Source organism: Aspergillus oryzae, chromosome 2 (assembly GCF_000184455.2).
Source record: "Aspergillus oryzae RIB40 DNA, chromosome 2".
Lineage (NCBI taxonomy): Eukaryota > Fungi > Ascomycota > Eurotiomycetes > Eurotiales > Aspergillaceae > Aspergillus > Aspergillus oryzae.
The window spans coordinates 2,239,668-2,254,222 of NC_036436.1; the positions used below are offsets into that span (position 1 = coordinate 2,239,668).

At 50.0% G+C, this 14,555-nt stretch overlaps 5 protein-coding genes across 5 annotated transcripts; 2 read left to right on the forward strand and 3 right to left on the reverse strand.

Moving 5' to 3' along the window:
* Positions 1 to 657: 657 nt before the first annotated feature.
* On the forward strand, positions 658 to 2,913 carry AO090003000057 (glycoside hydrolase family 47 protein; the record flags this gene model as incomplete). The annotated part of the gene is made up of 3 exons (XM_001819243.1): positions 658 to 1,150; positions 1,209 to 1,835; positions 1,898 to 2,913. The coding sequence occupies 3 exons, from the start codon at positions 658 to 660 to the stop codon at positions 2,911 to 2,913; spliced, it is 2,136 nt and encodes a 711-aa protein (XP_001819295.1).
* Positions 2,914 to 3,235: 322 nt separating this feature from the next.
* AO090003000058 (M20 family metallopeptidase) lies at positions 3,236 to 4,528 on the reverse strand (the record flags this gene model as incomplete). Its single annotated transcript, XM_001819244.3, has 1 exon — positions 3,236 to 4,528. One exon carries the CDS (start codon positions 4,526 to 4,528, stop codon positions 3,236 to 3,238), a length of 1,293 nt encoding a protein of 430 aa, XP_001819296.1.
* Positions 4,529 to 7,479: 2,951 nt separating this feature from the next.
* Positions 7,480 to 9,057, forward strand: AO090003000059 (uncharacterized protein; the record flags this gene model as incomplete). The annotated part of the gene is made up of 1 exon (XM_023234713.1): positions 7,480 to 9,057. The coding sequence occupies one exon, from the start codon at positions 7,480 to 7,482 to the stop codon at positions 9,055 to 9,057; it is 1,578 nt and encodes a 525-aa protein (XP_023089810.1).
* A 1,533-nt stretch (positions 9,058 to 10,590) lies between these two features.
* On the reverse strand, positions 10,591 to 12,082 carry AO090003000060 (putative DNA 3'-phosphatase Tpp1; the record flags this gene model as incomplete). Its single annotated transcript, XM_023234714.1, has 6 exons — positions 10,591 to 10,737; positions 10,792 to 10,931; positions 11,026 to 11,153; positions 11,204 to 11,381; positions 11,697 to 11,918; positions 11,995 to 12,082. The coding sequence occupies 6 exons, from the start codon at positions 12,080 to 12,082 to the stop codon at positions 10,591 to 10,593; spliced, it is 903 nt and encodes a 300-aa protein (XP_023089811.1).
* Positions 12,083 to 12,836: 754 nt separating this feature from the next.
* On the reverse strand, positions 12,837 to 13,719 carry AO090003000061 (mediator of RNA polymerase II transcription subunit 18; the record flags this gene model as incomplete). Its single annotated transcript, XM_001819247.3, has 2 exons — positions 12,837 to 13,158; positions 13,220 to 13,719. 2 exons carry the CDS (start codon positions 13,717 to 13,719, stop codon positions 12,837 to 12,839), a joined length of 822 nt encoding a protein of 273 aa, XP_001819299.1.
* Positions 13,720 to 14,555: the final 836 nt, after the last annotated feature.

A 14,555-nucleotide genomic window follows, 5' to 3' on the forward strand; every position in this document is an offset into this window, starting at 1 on the left:
CGATTCCCCGAAATTATAATTCTTACTCGTAGTATAGTTACGTACCTTGCTTGGGACAAGGCATTTCATTGGCAGAATCGCAGCATTCACCAGCGGTCTCCACTTATTTCATGCGTGCCCTCTTACTCTTATAGTTTGAAAATCCCAGAATGAATCCCCCATTGCAATAATTGTCTAACCCGCAACTCCAAGCAGCCCCAAATCCCGACCCTCGTGCTGCGCACCTCATGAATCTATTTATCTTTTGTCCTTTCTCATGAGTAACGCATTGTAAAGCTCCACAAAACGGGTTGCATTAGGCAATCAATGCACGCTTGGTTAGTTGTTGACACCTAGCTTCAACCTGTCATTATTACTCTGTGCAACTGCTATGTGAACCATGGTTGTAAGCAATATTTCTAACGTTTCCTCCCCCATCTATGTAGGAATTATTCTCCCGTCACCAATTTGCCCTATAGATAGTTGTACCTTGTTCAAGAGTTGACACCGATCGGTGGACAGAGGAAATAGACAATTATTCGTGCCTCGCGAAGTTGAAGGACAAGCTAGCGCCTATGCCGATTGACTGTTCACTTTCTTCGCTATAGCGAGTGGGTTCCGCGAAGGCCACCTCTATCCTACACGAGCTAGAACAAAGTGACACAAGGGCCCACGGCTATGTCGTTCCACTACCCTCCCAGAAACCCGTCGCTTTCTCCCCAACCACCCCTCGAGAACAACTCCTGGCGTGCGAGTCGCAGCCCCGGACCTAAGCTAGGTGGATACGGACTTTCGCAGTCCGCTGGGGTATCTAACAATCTGACCACATTCTTCGGCGACGGTCGTACACTTCCCATGTACAAAGATAAGCCCTACTTTGCGCCTCGGCGCACGGGCCCAAAAGTTAGGCAGAGGAGGGTTCTCTACGGCGGACTTTGTCTATTCTTTCTAGTCTCGCTGTGGTATTATATGTCTGGTAGCTGGGGCAAGCCGGAGATAAAGACGTCAGAGTCGCAGAAAGGAGAAGAGCTCTGGGCTTGGGTGCAGAGTTTGGACAAGGAACCAGCCTACAATGGCGAAGAACTAAAGGGTATCGACTGGGCAGCCAGGCGAGAGAAGGTCAGGGATGCATTCATTGTTAGTTGGGATGACTACGCGAAGAATGGGTGGGGTATGTTCTCAGGTGTCGCTCTATATGCAGCCCATAACAATATACTAATGTTGGACAGGGCTGGACCAGTATCGTCCAGCTGCTAAGGATGGCAAAAACATGGTCGAAGGTGGATTGGGATGGATAATCGTTGACGCGCTTGACACGATGATAATGATGAACCTCACGTCACGGGTCCAGCATGCCCGTGACTGGATTCAGCATTCACTACAATACAATCAGGACCATGATGTCAGCACATTCGAAACCACCATTCGCATGTTAGGCGGTCTCTTGTCAGCACATTACCTTTCCACCACCTATACAGATCTGGCGCCAGTCTCGGGCGACGAGGACTTGTATATTGAGAAAGCGACTGACCTCGCAGAGCGGCTATCAGGAGCGTTCGAGTCAAGCTCTGGGGTACCCTTCGCCAGCATCAATCTCAAAAAGTCGGAGGGGATACCGGCACATTCGGATAATGGCGCTTCTTCTACAGCCGAAGCGACGACTGTGCAGCTGGAGTTCAAGTATTTGGCTAAGTTAACCGGGGAAGCAGAATACTGGCGGATGGCGGAGAAGGTAATGGAAGTGGTGGATAGGTCGAAAATGGAAGACGGTCTGGTTCCCATCTATATCTACCCGGACACCGGCAAGTTCAGAGGGAAGAACATCCGCCTCGGTAGTAGAGGCGATTCCTACTATGGTACAGTCTTTTCTTGTAATTCCTCCTTCATTGTCCGACAACTGACGCATCTACTTTGCCAGAATATCTCATCAAGCAGTATCTCCAAACATCGGAACAGGAGCCGGTCTACAAGGAGATGTGGGACGAAGCGCTGATTGGCATCCGCAAACACTTGGTTGCCTATACAAAGCGCGCCCAGTTGGCGATTGTGGGAGAACGGCCCGAGGGCCTGGAGGGAAAGCTCTCGCCCAAGATGGATCACCTTGTCTGCTTCTTACCCGGAACGATTGCGCTCGGCGCTACTGGGGGGATACCGTTATCGCAAGCAAAAAAGTCACCCTATTGGAGTCAACGGCATGACGAGGAGATCCTCCTCGCCAAAGAGCTGATGAAAACCTGCTGGGCGACCTACCTCGCCACAAAGACAGGTCTTGCGGCTGAAATCACCTACTTTAAACTGGACAATCCCGCAGTCATGATGCAAGATATGTACCCAGAGTCCACTCTAACCACCGGCAACCGAAAATCTGAACAAGAAGACCTTCCCCTGAAGTCTAAGCCGCTCTACCCGTTAGACGATAAAACATTAAACTGGGAAAACGACCTCGACATCCACATGCAAGACCGACACAACCTCCAACGTCCCGAGACCCTCGAATCTCTATTCTACATGTACCGAATCACCGGCGACGAAACCTATCGTCACTGGGGCTGGGAGATGTTCAAATCATTCGTCCGACACACCGCTATCGTCGAACACGACAACACTCACGCCGATCCCACATCCGATAAACCAGCCGAACCAAGCCGGCCGCAAATCATCAGCTTCACCTCTCTAAACAACGTCGATGTCATCCCGCCCACCCGCAGAGACAACATGGAAAGTTTCTGGATGGCAGAAACCCTTAAGTACTTCTATTTACTCTTCTCGGATCGCGACTTCATTCCACTTGAGGAAAACGTCTTCAACACTGAGGCGCACCCATTCCCCCGGTTCAAGTTAGGGGGAGAGCTGAGGACGGGATGGGAGCGGAAGAGTAGCGAATCTGAATCGGTGCCGGGGTCGGCACCGCAGGAGCAAGAGCAAGCTCCCTAAGCGAGATGTAGAAATCGCTGTTTTAATGCAGCTATTTGGGTACTACTCGGATAGTCTTTGGTTGGAGTACTTTAGCGTTGGATTGGTATGCTATATATACCTTGAACTGGTATTCGTTTCTAAATCTCTTGCTATGGGCCTAACGCTTGTAACTTTTGATAGTAGATGAGATTCCTTGGGGATATTAGATTATAATCAATCTCCGTCGTTGATAGGGTTCGTAAAACAGAAGCAACCAGGGCATAGATGCTCTGACTCTAAGGATACTTATATATGAGATGCATGGGTATATAACATCACACGCAGACAGAGAGTATCAAGCCTAACGACGCTGCAAAGCCGCCTCGATCAACTTCCGATATCCGCGAACAGCCTCCTGCAGATCCCCAACAGTTATAGCTTCATTATCACCATGGGCAACATGGATACTACCGGGACCATAGAGGTAGCGACGAACGGGGCCGTCCTCGCGCTCATGGATCTGCAGATTCGGCACGTCGGTGCCGTAGTTTACCGTCGTGATGTCGAAGCCATCAACGTCTGTATCCAAGTCCTGAGGGGGATATCCTTCGGAGCGGGTATTAAACTCCGCGTACACATCGGGGTTACCATCCGTCGCATCGCGCACGGCCCGTCGAACGATATCCCGTGCCTCGTCAGGGGTGCCCGCGGCCAGACGCACGGCAACGTCAGCGCGAGCAGTGGCCGGGACGACGTTGGCAGCGACACCAGCGTCTACTCGGCCGATGTTCACGGTCGTGTTGCCATACTTCGGGCTGGAAGGAAGACCGCCCTTGTCGGCAGGGATGTTGCCCAGCTGGTCGACGCGGGAGAGGGCCGGGAGGACGGCGGAGATGGCGCTGCGGCCGAGCCAGGGGTACCCGGAGTGGGCAGCGTGGCCTTTAGCGACGATCTCGAAGCCCAGCATCCCCTTGTGGCCGGACACGAGGGCGAGTTCGGTGGGTTCGCCGAAGATCACAGTGTGGAAGGCGGAGGGAGCTGGATTGAGTGAGGATTCCGAGAATGCTCTCATGCCATCTCCACCGGTTTCTTCGCCAACGACGAAGAGCAGACCCAAGGGCGCACTGGGATTCTGCTCAAGAACATCGAGAGCAGCGAAGATTTGGGCTGCGACGCTGCCTTTGGCGTCAACGGAGCCGCGACCGGAGATACGGATCGTGGACGGGTCATTATCCGTGGTCGAGTCGGTGTCCAAGGAGTACGGGATAAATGGTGGGACAGTGTCGATGTGACTGGTAATGAGGATTTCCGGGGTATTAGACGACGGGTAGGCAAAGACGTTAAAACGCTCTTGGTTTTCTGTTTGAGAAGACGAAGTTACTGCCTGCTCAATGACGGTGAAGTTGCGGGCGCGGAGAAAATCGGCGATGAACTCCCCGACATTGTGCTCGTTGCTAGAGATAGATTCAATCTGCACAATATCTCGGTGAAAAGACAGGAAGGGCGAGGCATTGATCACTTCCTCGGCGGAATTGAACGTCCCTGTTGATGGTGACGATGTTGTCGGCACACCCAGAGGTGATTGTGGAAATGCGGGGTGCGGAGAAGCCGCCGTGAGCGCAGTGCACAGCACAAGCGAGTAGATAGACTTCATGGAGGATGTCTTTGGGTAGGCGGGATATTGCCTGTCCAGTAAGTATGATTACCCGATGGGTTTGACTGAAAGTGGAACAATGACGATGTTATCTCAAGTTCTACGTAAATGGCGCAAGTGAATTGGGGTTTTCTGTTCCGAGGGTCCAGCGCATGTCACGTGCATCCCGGAGAAGATACAGATTCCTGTTTGGGGACCACTAGACTCCGTACAGTTCGCCGTCAACACGGCCTCTGATATTGCGCAATCGTGACCGAATTGAGCGGACGAGCGCCAATGAATTGAAGAGTCAATGCCTCGTCCCTTGCTACAAACTAGGATCAATACGGTAGATCAGAATATGTTTTATCAATTGCCGAACGCGAGGCGATGATCTTCACATATGTACGGAGTACTCCGTACTCCTTGTACACAGACGATTGTTGCGATGGATAAATCGAGTCGATGTATCCACGGACTCAGCTGGAAAGTGATTACCAAGCTCACTTATCTAGGTTTGTCATGGAAAAGCTTTCCAAGCCCGAGTTCGGGGAATCGGCTTTCTAGAAGGCTGGCACCAGTTGCCAAGCACATCGAAACCAAAGACCGGCCCAGCTGGAACTCTTTCTTAGGGTTTGTGAAAGTTTGTCGGGTGGGTTTCTCGTTCCGGCAACCCATGGCAATGAGTTCGAGCCCACGAGAACTGAACCAGATTTTGAAGGTTCCCTTCTGCTGGCTCCGACCATGTGGGCCTGACGTCGGCACCACAAGCCTCAAGGGCCTCTGAGCGCGATGCGTCACCAAGTAACCAGGCTTCTCGTGGGACCTGACCCATCGCGACTGACAGTACTAGACATGATTACCTGAGATGGCAGGTGTGGAGGACATTCTCCGTCGGTGATACTCTATTCGACACATTGAATATGGCACACCTCCGTCCGCTGGAGAAGGGAGTACATACATTGAAAAGTACGTGCATACAGGATACCCTGGATAACTAACACCAGATTTTGGAGCTGGCAACATCACGAACGTACATATATACTCCGTACGTTATGCATCATTATTATCCTGTCTGAGAAATATGAGAGCGCCTTCGTCCAACTACCCTGGTCTCGGGACTTGGCCGATGGAACTGATAGGTCATGGTACTTTCGTCCAGGTAAAATGACGATGACGGTCGCACGGCGTTAGAAGGAATCCACCAGCCCGCTGGAGCTATGTCAATCCGATGGGGTCCTGTGCTCGACCAGTCGAGGTCCGCCGGAGTCTAGACAACGGTCTTTGTTCTTCTTTAGTATTTACCCTACAATTAGTTCGTCACTGGGTCCCCCTCTCGCTTGAAATTTTGGGGGGCAATGACGGTGGGAAGCCGTTGGATCTCGCGGGTAGACGGGAATCGGTTCCTTTTCTAAAGTATAAAAATTCCCCTTCTTTGATCAGATCTAAACCTTTTTCTTTTCTGATCGGAAATCGTGGTGGCTATTACATATCTACCGCGTCCTTTATCCGGTCGAAAACCAAAGAAACATAGCAAAAAAGAAAAAGGTAAAAAGAAAGAGAGAAAGAGAGGGAAGAACCGTGGCAAGGTCTCGAACGGAACCACTGTAACTCCCACGGAACTGAACGGAGCCAACTAAACTGGGCAAATTTTGGACGATCCTCCATATCTCTTGGTGGCATGCAAAGGAAAACAACATACTTGCCTGAGGTTGGGGGCTGTCAGTTTGGTAAATAAATTCAAAGAAGTAGAATAAAAAAGAAAAAAGATAAAACCAAACTAAAGAAGTAATGATCCTTGACATGGACTAAAAACAGAATGTGAGGGGAAGAAATGTGAGAGAAACAAAACCAAAGAAAAAATAAATTAAATAAATAATAAATAATAAAAAATTCCAACAGAGGGCGGGAAAAAAAAAAAAAAAAAAAAAGACCCCCAAGTGTTGGATATCAAATGTTGCTTTTCTCCCAGAATTTTCATTGGGCGATCGGAGGAGATTCGCCTCTGAACAGGGTTTGTGATTTGATAGCTATTCTTGTCGTCTTAGGAGAGCATTCAATGAGGAATTCGTGATTCCTTCAGATCATTTGGATCTTATACCTTCTCATCTCTTCTGCCTCGGGTTACCTCTTGTGTTGCCCTCTCTCTTTTTTCCCCCCCCTTCTCTTTTCTTGTGCCATTTCCAACATCTTTCTCTTCCCTCAGCTCGTCCAAGCTTTTGACTTGACTTGCTGTTTTAGTATACTTGCCTCTCTGAATTGACTCACGGCCCGTCGATTCCGTGGCTTCCCTTACCTTTACTAACTACCTCGAGATCGTTGTTGCATCGCTCGGCTTCCAGCCAAACGGGTTCTGATTGACTGCAGCGCGCACTGAGCTGTCAACTTAGTGCCTGCGCTCTCTGGCTTTGGGCCTCACGAACACCCCGCCAGCTGTTCGGCATCCACTGACGTGCTCCACGTCTTTCATCTTGCCTGCCCTACCGCCTGCGATCAGCCTGTCTCGTCCAACCGCCTGCGGATTCTTTTCTTGCGCTGACCGGTTCGTTTGAAGCACATCTTCGACCTGACTCAAACCCTGGGTCTTTACTTCAGGCGTCTGTCATTCATCCTTTCTGGATATCGATTCACCGCCACGCCACGTTTTTTTCCAACCGGCTTGTAAACAATCAAGAGTCATTCGGTTGACGCTTTAATCCATTTAGCTGTGATTTCTGTCAACTCTTTTTTTTTTTTTTTTTTTTTTTTTCTTCTCTCTGCTGCCTGAAATCTCAATAATTAAAAAGTTCATTCTGGAAGAAAACCAATGGACAATGCGTCTTCTTCCTAATTGAACTCGAACCATTTCCCCTCCCTGCGTTTCGCATTGCTTCCTCCTCACGTCCACTCTCTGCACGTGAAAAGGAAGCCTCACTATTCTGGTCCCCAAAAACTTCTTCTACAAGAACACGTCATTTCTGGAATCGTGCACCATGTTGAAACTTTCCCAACTTATAGACACCAAAGGGCGGGATAGTTCCGAAGTCATGGTAGACTCATACCGACAACCACCGCAGTCACCGTTGACTAATACTTCGTCGACGCCGGTCTCTCCCACCGTCTCCCTCTTCTCTGCCAAAGGACATACTCGCTTTTCGAGCTCCGTGTCCTCTTTGGTCTCCTCGCCGGGTCATAATAACTCGATGGAGATCGCGTCCAAGAATCCCTTGACAGGAGTAAAGGAAGAATCCTGTGGGGCCCCAGCTAGGGATCTCGAGGAGGATTATTTCCGTATGTTGTTGCCCTTGCTCCCAGCCCCCCGGTTCTCGAGTCTTTTCTCCGATTGTACTTATACAATTGTATTGACCAATACAGAACACTTCGATCAAGATCTGTCCGAGTTTGAGGGCCCGTACTTTGCTTCAGTCGATTACTCGGACGAGTACGATCTCACGGATGCCGGCATGGACATCCCTCATTCACCCAAAAAGAGACGCTCGGATAGTGTCTCCGCCAAGGGTCTCTCGCGGATCGGTTCACGCATATCGACCATTTCGAACCGCTGGAAGTCCAGACAGGGCTCCGATGGCTTCGATGCTTTGGATGCCTTCTCGATGCGGTCTCGCACCAATTCCACATCCTCTATCCTAATCGGTCCCACCATCGTTCCCGTCAGTCGCGTCAATTCCGTTACCGTGCCACCTTCACCCGCCAGGACAATCTTTGAGGAGCGACTTAGTGAGTCCGGGGCCTTGCCCATCGATATCGCAAAAGCAAATCGTCACAGCCAGGGTAACGATGACGCGAGCCCCAAAGCGACCACTCCCCTGCTACCTCCGTTCATGGGCGACCAGCCAACGTATCCAGTGACATCCCGAGTCCACTCCCCTTTGCAATCGCCGTCCGTGGCGGACATGTCGGAGGATGCTTGTGACGGTGCAGCATCCCGGGACTCGCGGTTGGCCAGCCTACCGTCGCCTCCGCTGTCTACCAGGCCATCCATCTCGTCATTCAATCGTCCGCGCGCGAGCACGGTACGACCAGCGTCGGTGGATGCACCCCCCTATCTTTTATCAGACCCGAACGACGAGTGGGCGAACAAGCTCGGTCATGCCAACTTTACGATTCAACCGGAGCCGTACGTGCCCGAGGTGTACGATCTCGAATCTTTTCGTCAATTACGCGCCCAGTGGGATTTGGCGCAATGCAATTTCACCAAGCATCTCGTCCGAACGGGCGAGCATTACGGGATCACATCCACAATCTACAAGTTGACGGAGGAGAAGTGGGATTGTGTTAATAGTGAATGGAAACACCACCACGAGATGATGCTTTCCCAACTAGAGGTCACCGAAGGACATCGTCTACACCTCATCGAGTCCCAGTGCGACCCGTGCGAACAGATCAAGCTTCCACGCCTCCATGACGAGAAATTCCCCGAGCTGGGTGATGGAGAGATTGTCGGACCCATGAAAATCGCCCCAGCCACCAGCGGATCGGGACGCTGTCGGAGTCAGTCGTTGAAACGCAACTTCTTCAGATTCTTCCAGGATCTGATGTCACGATCTTAGAACCCTTGGTCTGTCTATTCCGAGGGACCAAACTTCCTTGATGACCATAGAAATACCGCGAGAGGCATCGATGTACACCATCTAATGACTTTAACGCCTCTCGAATGATTGATTAAGCGTGTGACGAATAATGCCTTTCCTTTCCTTTTTTTTCGGTTTGCTGTGATCCGATAATAACGACTGACGATCTGCGTCTGCGACTACTGACTCGCAGTTCGCAATGCATTCCTTACGATGATTGTCTTTTCCTTTGTTTAGTATTTGTGGAGTCTCCGGGGGTCGCCTTACAGGCGCGTGTAAATGGTACCACGGTTTACGGTTATGGTCTCTTTGTTCTCTACCCTCAGCAATATTCCTTGCATAACTATGGGGAAAACCACCTGATCAATCGGGATAAAACCAGGAGGTTGGGAGAGCAGAAGCAGCTCAGGAGGAGAGGCCACCGGTGTTTTGACCGACTCATTCCTTGATATACCCCGAGACATGTTTGATTGAGTTCGCGTCCATTGTATCGCATGGAAAAGTTCGTGTCTCAAAAGCGTTATTGAGCTATGCGTCACGTGTACATAATATGCACTATACCCAGCATCTTCATAATGGACTAATGTGGGAAGATTCAAATTTGGAAGTGATTACAGACTCACTGTATGTAATGTATAGCTAGAAAATTGCCTTGCGTAAGTATACAGATATGACGTATAATGCCCCGGAAAGTCACTAGCATGAATCTCGTCACGGTGCAACATTGACATACGCAGTAATCCACGCACCAGGGTCTCAATAAAGCCCAAAAAAGTCCAGACAGGAACCGAGTCTAAATCCAGTACTGCTTCCAGATTTGCTGCGACTCTTCATCACCGCGGAAGCGGAAGTCGACCCGAACAATGTCCTTGAAACCCTCCGCCATCGTCGGCTCCTTGAACCGACGGCCGAAATCCCCGAACGCGATTCCGGGGAGTAGGGCCCTGCTTTCCGGATTCTAAAGAACATTCATCCACACATTAGCCTGCCATTATGGAGGGGTATAACTATATGTATATAGGGTGCACATATTGTCAAGATCCAAAGGTCTAGCCAGGTGTTTCGGCGGGAGAGAGGGGGGAAAGAGGGGGCATAGAGATAATGAGAACGCGCGACGCTGTGCCACCATATGTCTCCGGGTCTGTGCAACTTCGGATCTTGGGGGACATATGGTACAAGGGTGGTAGTACCAGTACATACCAAGGACTTGTTCGCAGCGCGGACAGCATTATTGTGCCGACAGAGAGCTGGGGATGCAGAGAAATATACACAACGAATGGGAATGCTGTATTCCTTTGCGATTTCGATCCAGTGGGATCTTGTTTCTGGGTCTGCGTTCGTATTGTCTAATAGAGCATTGTGTTCCTCCTCCCGAGGGAGGATAGATCAGATGGTTAGTTGTCTGAGTCTCGTACTGGTACTCATTGTGGCTGTGGCTCTTTTATTGAGGTTTAGGGATGGAAGACAAACGGCGGGGATATTGCAGGGAATTGAGAAACTAATGCAAGGAGTTTACATACCGACTACCACGGACCTTCCGGCCGTAAGGTGTTCCTTGGCGACTTTGATACATTTAGGACGCTGGCCAGGTCTTATTAGCATTCCTTTTTCTTGATCTCTTTGGCTGCCCCTGCATGAGCGATGCTCCGCTCCGGGATCCTGTAACAATGCATTGACGATTCAACGTGTGGCGTGGTCGGATTGCCAACATACCGTTTTCAAAATGTCCTGGTTCACTCGTTCATATCCCAATGGCTCCAGATAATCCCAGTAGAAAGTCGACTTGCCCGCGCCGGGACTGCCGCAGAAGATCACTAGTTCAAGAGCGCTTTGACGGGAAAAGGGGGGTGAAGCTGTCGGCGAGATGTTATTTCCTTGTTCATGGTGCAGAAGAAGCCATAGGCAACCTCATAACAGATGTAGGCTAGACTCTGCACTCCGACTTACCATCATCGGTTTGGTCCGATTGTAAATATAGAGAAGGGTCGAATGATTCCACGAGCGGCTCCGGCGCGGCGTTGAGAAAAAACTCCTCTGGTGTTTTAAATGGAACTCCGGCATTTACAGCAAACCCACTGAAGAGTAACGTCAGATTAAACTATGACCGCTGGTGGGATTTGCCTACCGATCTACCTGGGAATGGTCATTTGGCCGTCCAGCGGCATCTCCAACATAAATCGATTTTGATAAGTCCACGCCGTTCACGTCAAAATCATAGTCGTCTAGGAACTCTTTCCACATCCCGATTCTTGGCTTTCTGTAACCATCGTCCAGAGTAGCTGCGTAAACACTGAGTGGAATGTCTAGTTGTTTCATGACAGCAGAGGCCCTTTCTTTGAAGTTCGTGAGGCTTTTTGAATCGGAGCGCCCTCCTTTCATATCCTTTTGTAGGCTGATCTTCTTCTGATTCGTTATGATGATGACATAGTAACTGATGAGCGACGTGTCAGTTCCCATCTGTTTAATCAAGACGTCCCCAAATAGTGAACATCACGTAGCGATCACCCACATACCCATCTGCGCTCAACTCCTTGAGTTTAGAGGGAACCGTATCATGCCACCACTTCCAGTCGGAGGAGTTCTTGGGAAAAGTGTTGCCAGAAGCCGTCGAGACTAACGTTGAGTCCTACGGCGTGTCAGTCTCCCACACCGTCCAAGTGCTCCCAGCAGATGCATCCCCACCAAATCAAAGGCAGCAACTTTTGGCTTCTCTATAGTCTGTTTATGGTCTGCTTTCTTCGCATATTTGCCGACGACGAGACTGTTGTTCACGATGCGCCAGGTGATTTGCTCGGGCTTCTTTTGAGATGCGGGGGTGAAGAACGATGACACCGATTGCTCTGTAGGACCAGTTAGTAATTAAAACATAGTTAAGGTCTACGATAGCTCAGGTAAGGTATTGAAACGTTTACGTACTTGTCAGTGTGGATTCAATCTTTCTCTTTACCGGAGGTGGGGAGATAGTCCCAGTTGTAGACGCTGGCCGTTTGACCGAGCCGGCCATTCTGGTAAATTGTAATCTCAAAAGAATTTTGGCGAGTAATCAAGGAAGTGCAATACGTCTATGTCGTTTTCCGAGGCCCGGTTATGACGTTATGGTTGAAGGGGATATAAATGAGCCATCATCCAAAACACGCGGGCAACGCGCGTCAGGTTCACGAAGTCACATGTTCCAGATAGATGGATCCCTTTCCCTATGTAGTTTGATCAACCTATCTATACTCGTACTACATCACTCAGTGACTTTCCGCCTAAATAACCTACAGACCGAGATATATACGGTTATTGATATGGCAATAAGATGGTGTAAGTCTCTGCGTGTGAAATCATGATTCTGTCTAAATGAAAGAACAATTTGTCGAGACGGCCATGAGAATGCATGTGTGCGTCGCATTTTCCGGTCCCAGTATTGATCTTCACGGCAGACATACTTGTACAAATACGGAGCAATGACCGGTATATACGAAAGTAGTGAAGCGAGGCGAATAGCATTCTGCACATTCCCCTTCATACTTCCCCCGCAAGATAATTGGTGTTACCGAAGGTCACACTGACCTGGGATATTAAATCATGCGAATCGTACTTTGGATGCGGAATGATTTAGGGCAAGAATGCAACTCGCCAATCCAGCATGGGGCGTCGAAGCGCTAAGTTAGAATACACAAAGTTTTATCGTTTGTATTAAGGGAATATCTACGGAAGCGCTGCCCGGGGTATATAATAAGCCAACCTAAGAACGAACAAGGACGTCTATCCGATTACTTCGCTCGTGTGTCCAAGGAAAGTCGATCCGCCTGTTCCAGCCGGACGGCCGACTTCAGCTGCTCACGGAGCCCAAACAGATGCTGCGACGCGGTCTTCATCATCTCCTGGTTACCTCCATCCTGGACAGCAATAGAGGCCTGTAAGACATAGCTTCCGGTTTTTTCCAGCGGAGACATCTGCTGAAAAGGAGGTAACTGTCGCCGCGGTTCATGTGATCCAGAGCTCTCTGCAGGATAATGCAGAACTCGATGTAGGTAAATGACGATATCATTCAGAATAAAGACATCCCCCTCTACCACGTACTCCGTGACAAAACTGGCCGGGTCATCAGTAAACGTAATCAATCGCACCACTAGCTGATCCTTAGTATACTGACCTATACCCCCAGGCGTTCATAGGGGTGGTAATATCGCCCTTGGGCAAACTAGCGCTGGCCATCAGCCGGGTGGTCACGGCGGAACGAGTCCCCGCCTCGGGGATATCTCTAAACTCCAGCTTCCAGGGTTGATTCTCATAACTGTAAGGGTGGTACTCAAAGTTTGTACCAGTATCAGTTCCAGACATGGGCGCATCAGGGTCACCCGATGAGGCAGCGGAAGATTGGGCACCAAAGTCGGCCTCGGAAACCGGTCCGACCACTTGTGTATAGAACATGCCACCGTTCAGCATCTTATTCAGACGCTGCATTTCATTGCCTTGCAAGTCTTGACTGGCACCCACACGGGTATTGATCAGCCCTGGTTTCCGATAGGCCTTGAAGATCAGACGCCTCTCTAAGCGGTGACGGGGCTGCATGGCCGTCAACCCGGCCAGCTGTTGTAGCAGCTCATGGTGCTGGTGCGCGGGGACCGAGGCGAAGAGCAGTAGCTCATGCATAATCACAAGAGGGAAATCAACTGTCAAGACCACCGCCCGAATCGGAGTTAAAATCGCAAGGTTTGGGAGAGCTCCGCCAGTGAGGTGGTCGGAGTGGTGAGGAGCCGAGAGGGTCAGAGCGGGCGAACCCGGAATTGGAATTGGCCCAAGCTTCCCACGCTTTTCCGAGCGGGACACACACAATTCGTAATTAATATTTTTCTTTTTACCTTTTAGGTGAGAGGCAATACCAATCAATACGGTTCCATGTATTTAATGGTATCGTCCGATAATGGAGGGTCAAAAAGTCTGGTACTCTTTTGGGTATCAAAAGGGAAATGAATCCCGTGAGGAGAACAAAAGGACGTAAAAGTTGGAGAAGACGATGTGAATCGAAAAGTTGCTTATTTTAGTAAGGACTAGTCACAGAGGTGAACTGGTAAGCTGCAAGGCCTTTTCCTCGGGGTGCGGGGAACGAGTTCCGAGAGCGTCAGAGATAAATAATCGAGGAATGTGGTCTGATGAGGGGAAGATGGAGGCGCAAGATGTATCGCCGACGGTGCAGGGTTCATGAGGAGTTGCATAAGCTTAGGTCACTGAGCACCTGTCAGGGACGAAAAAACGGCTTCACCGGCACGACGGCTTGGGAAAAGATCGGACCCGAGAGGCAATAGTGTTCTGGGGAAGGAAGATTATCAACGACCGACTATTGCATGATTTGAGATCATCGCCGAATGATCTTCTGTCATTGGCAGGTCATCCCACCGGTTTTAGTTTGGGGAAGGAAGCCCTTAGTCTCTTTTTCTGTCGGCAATCGAGGTATGTACGGAGTATGGGATGGATGTGACCATGTACAT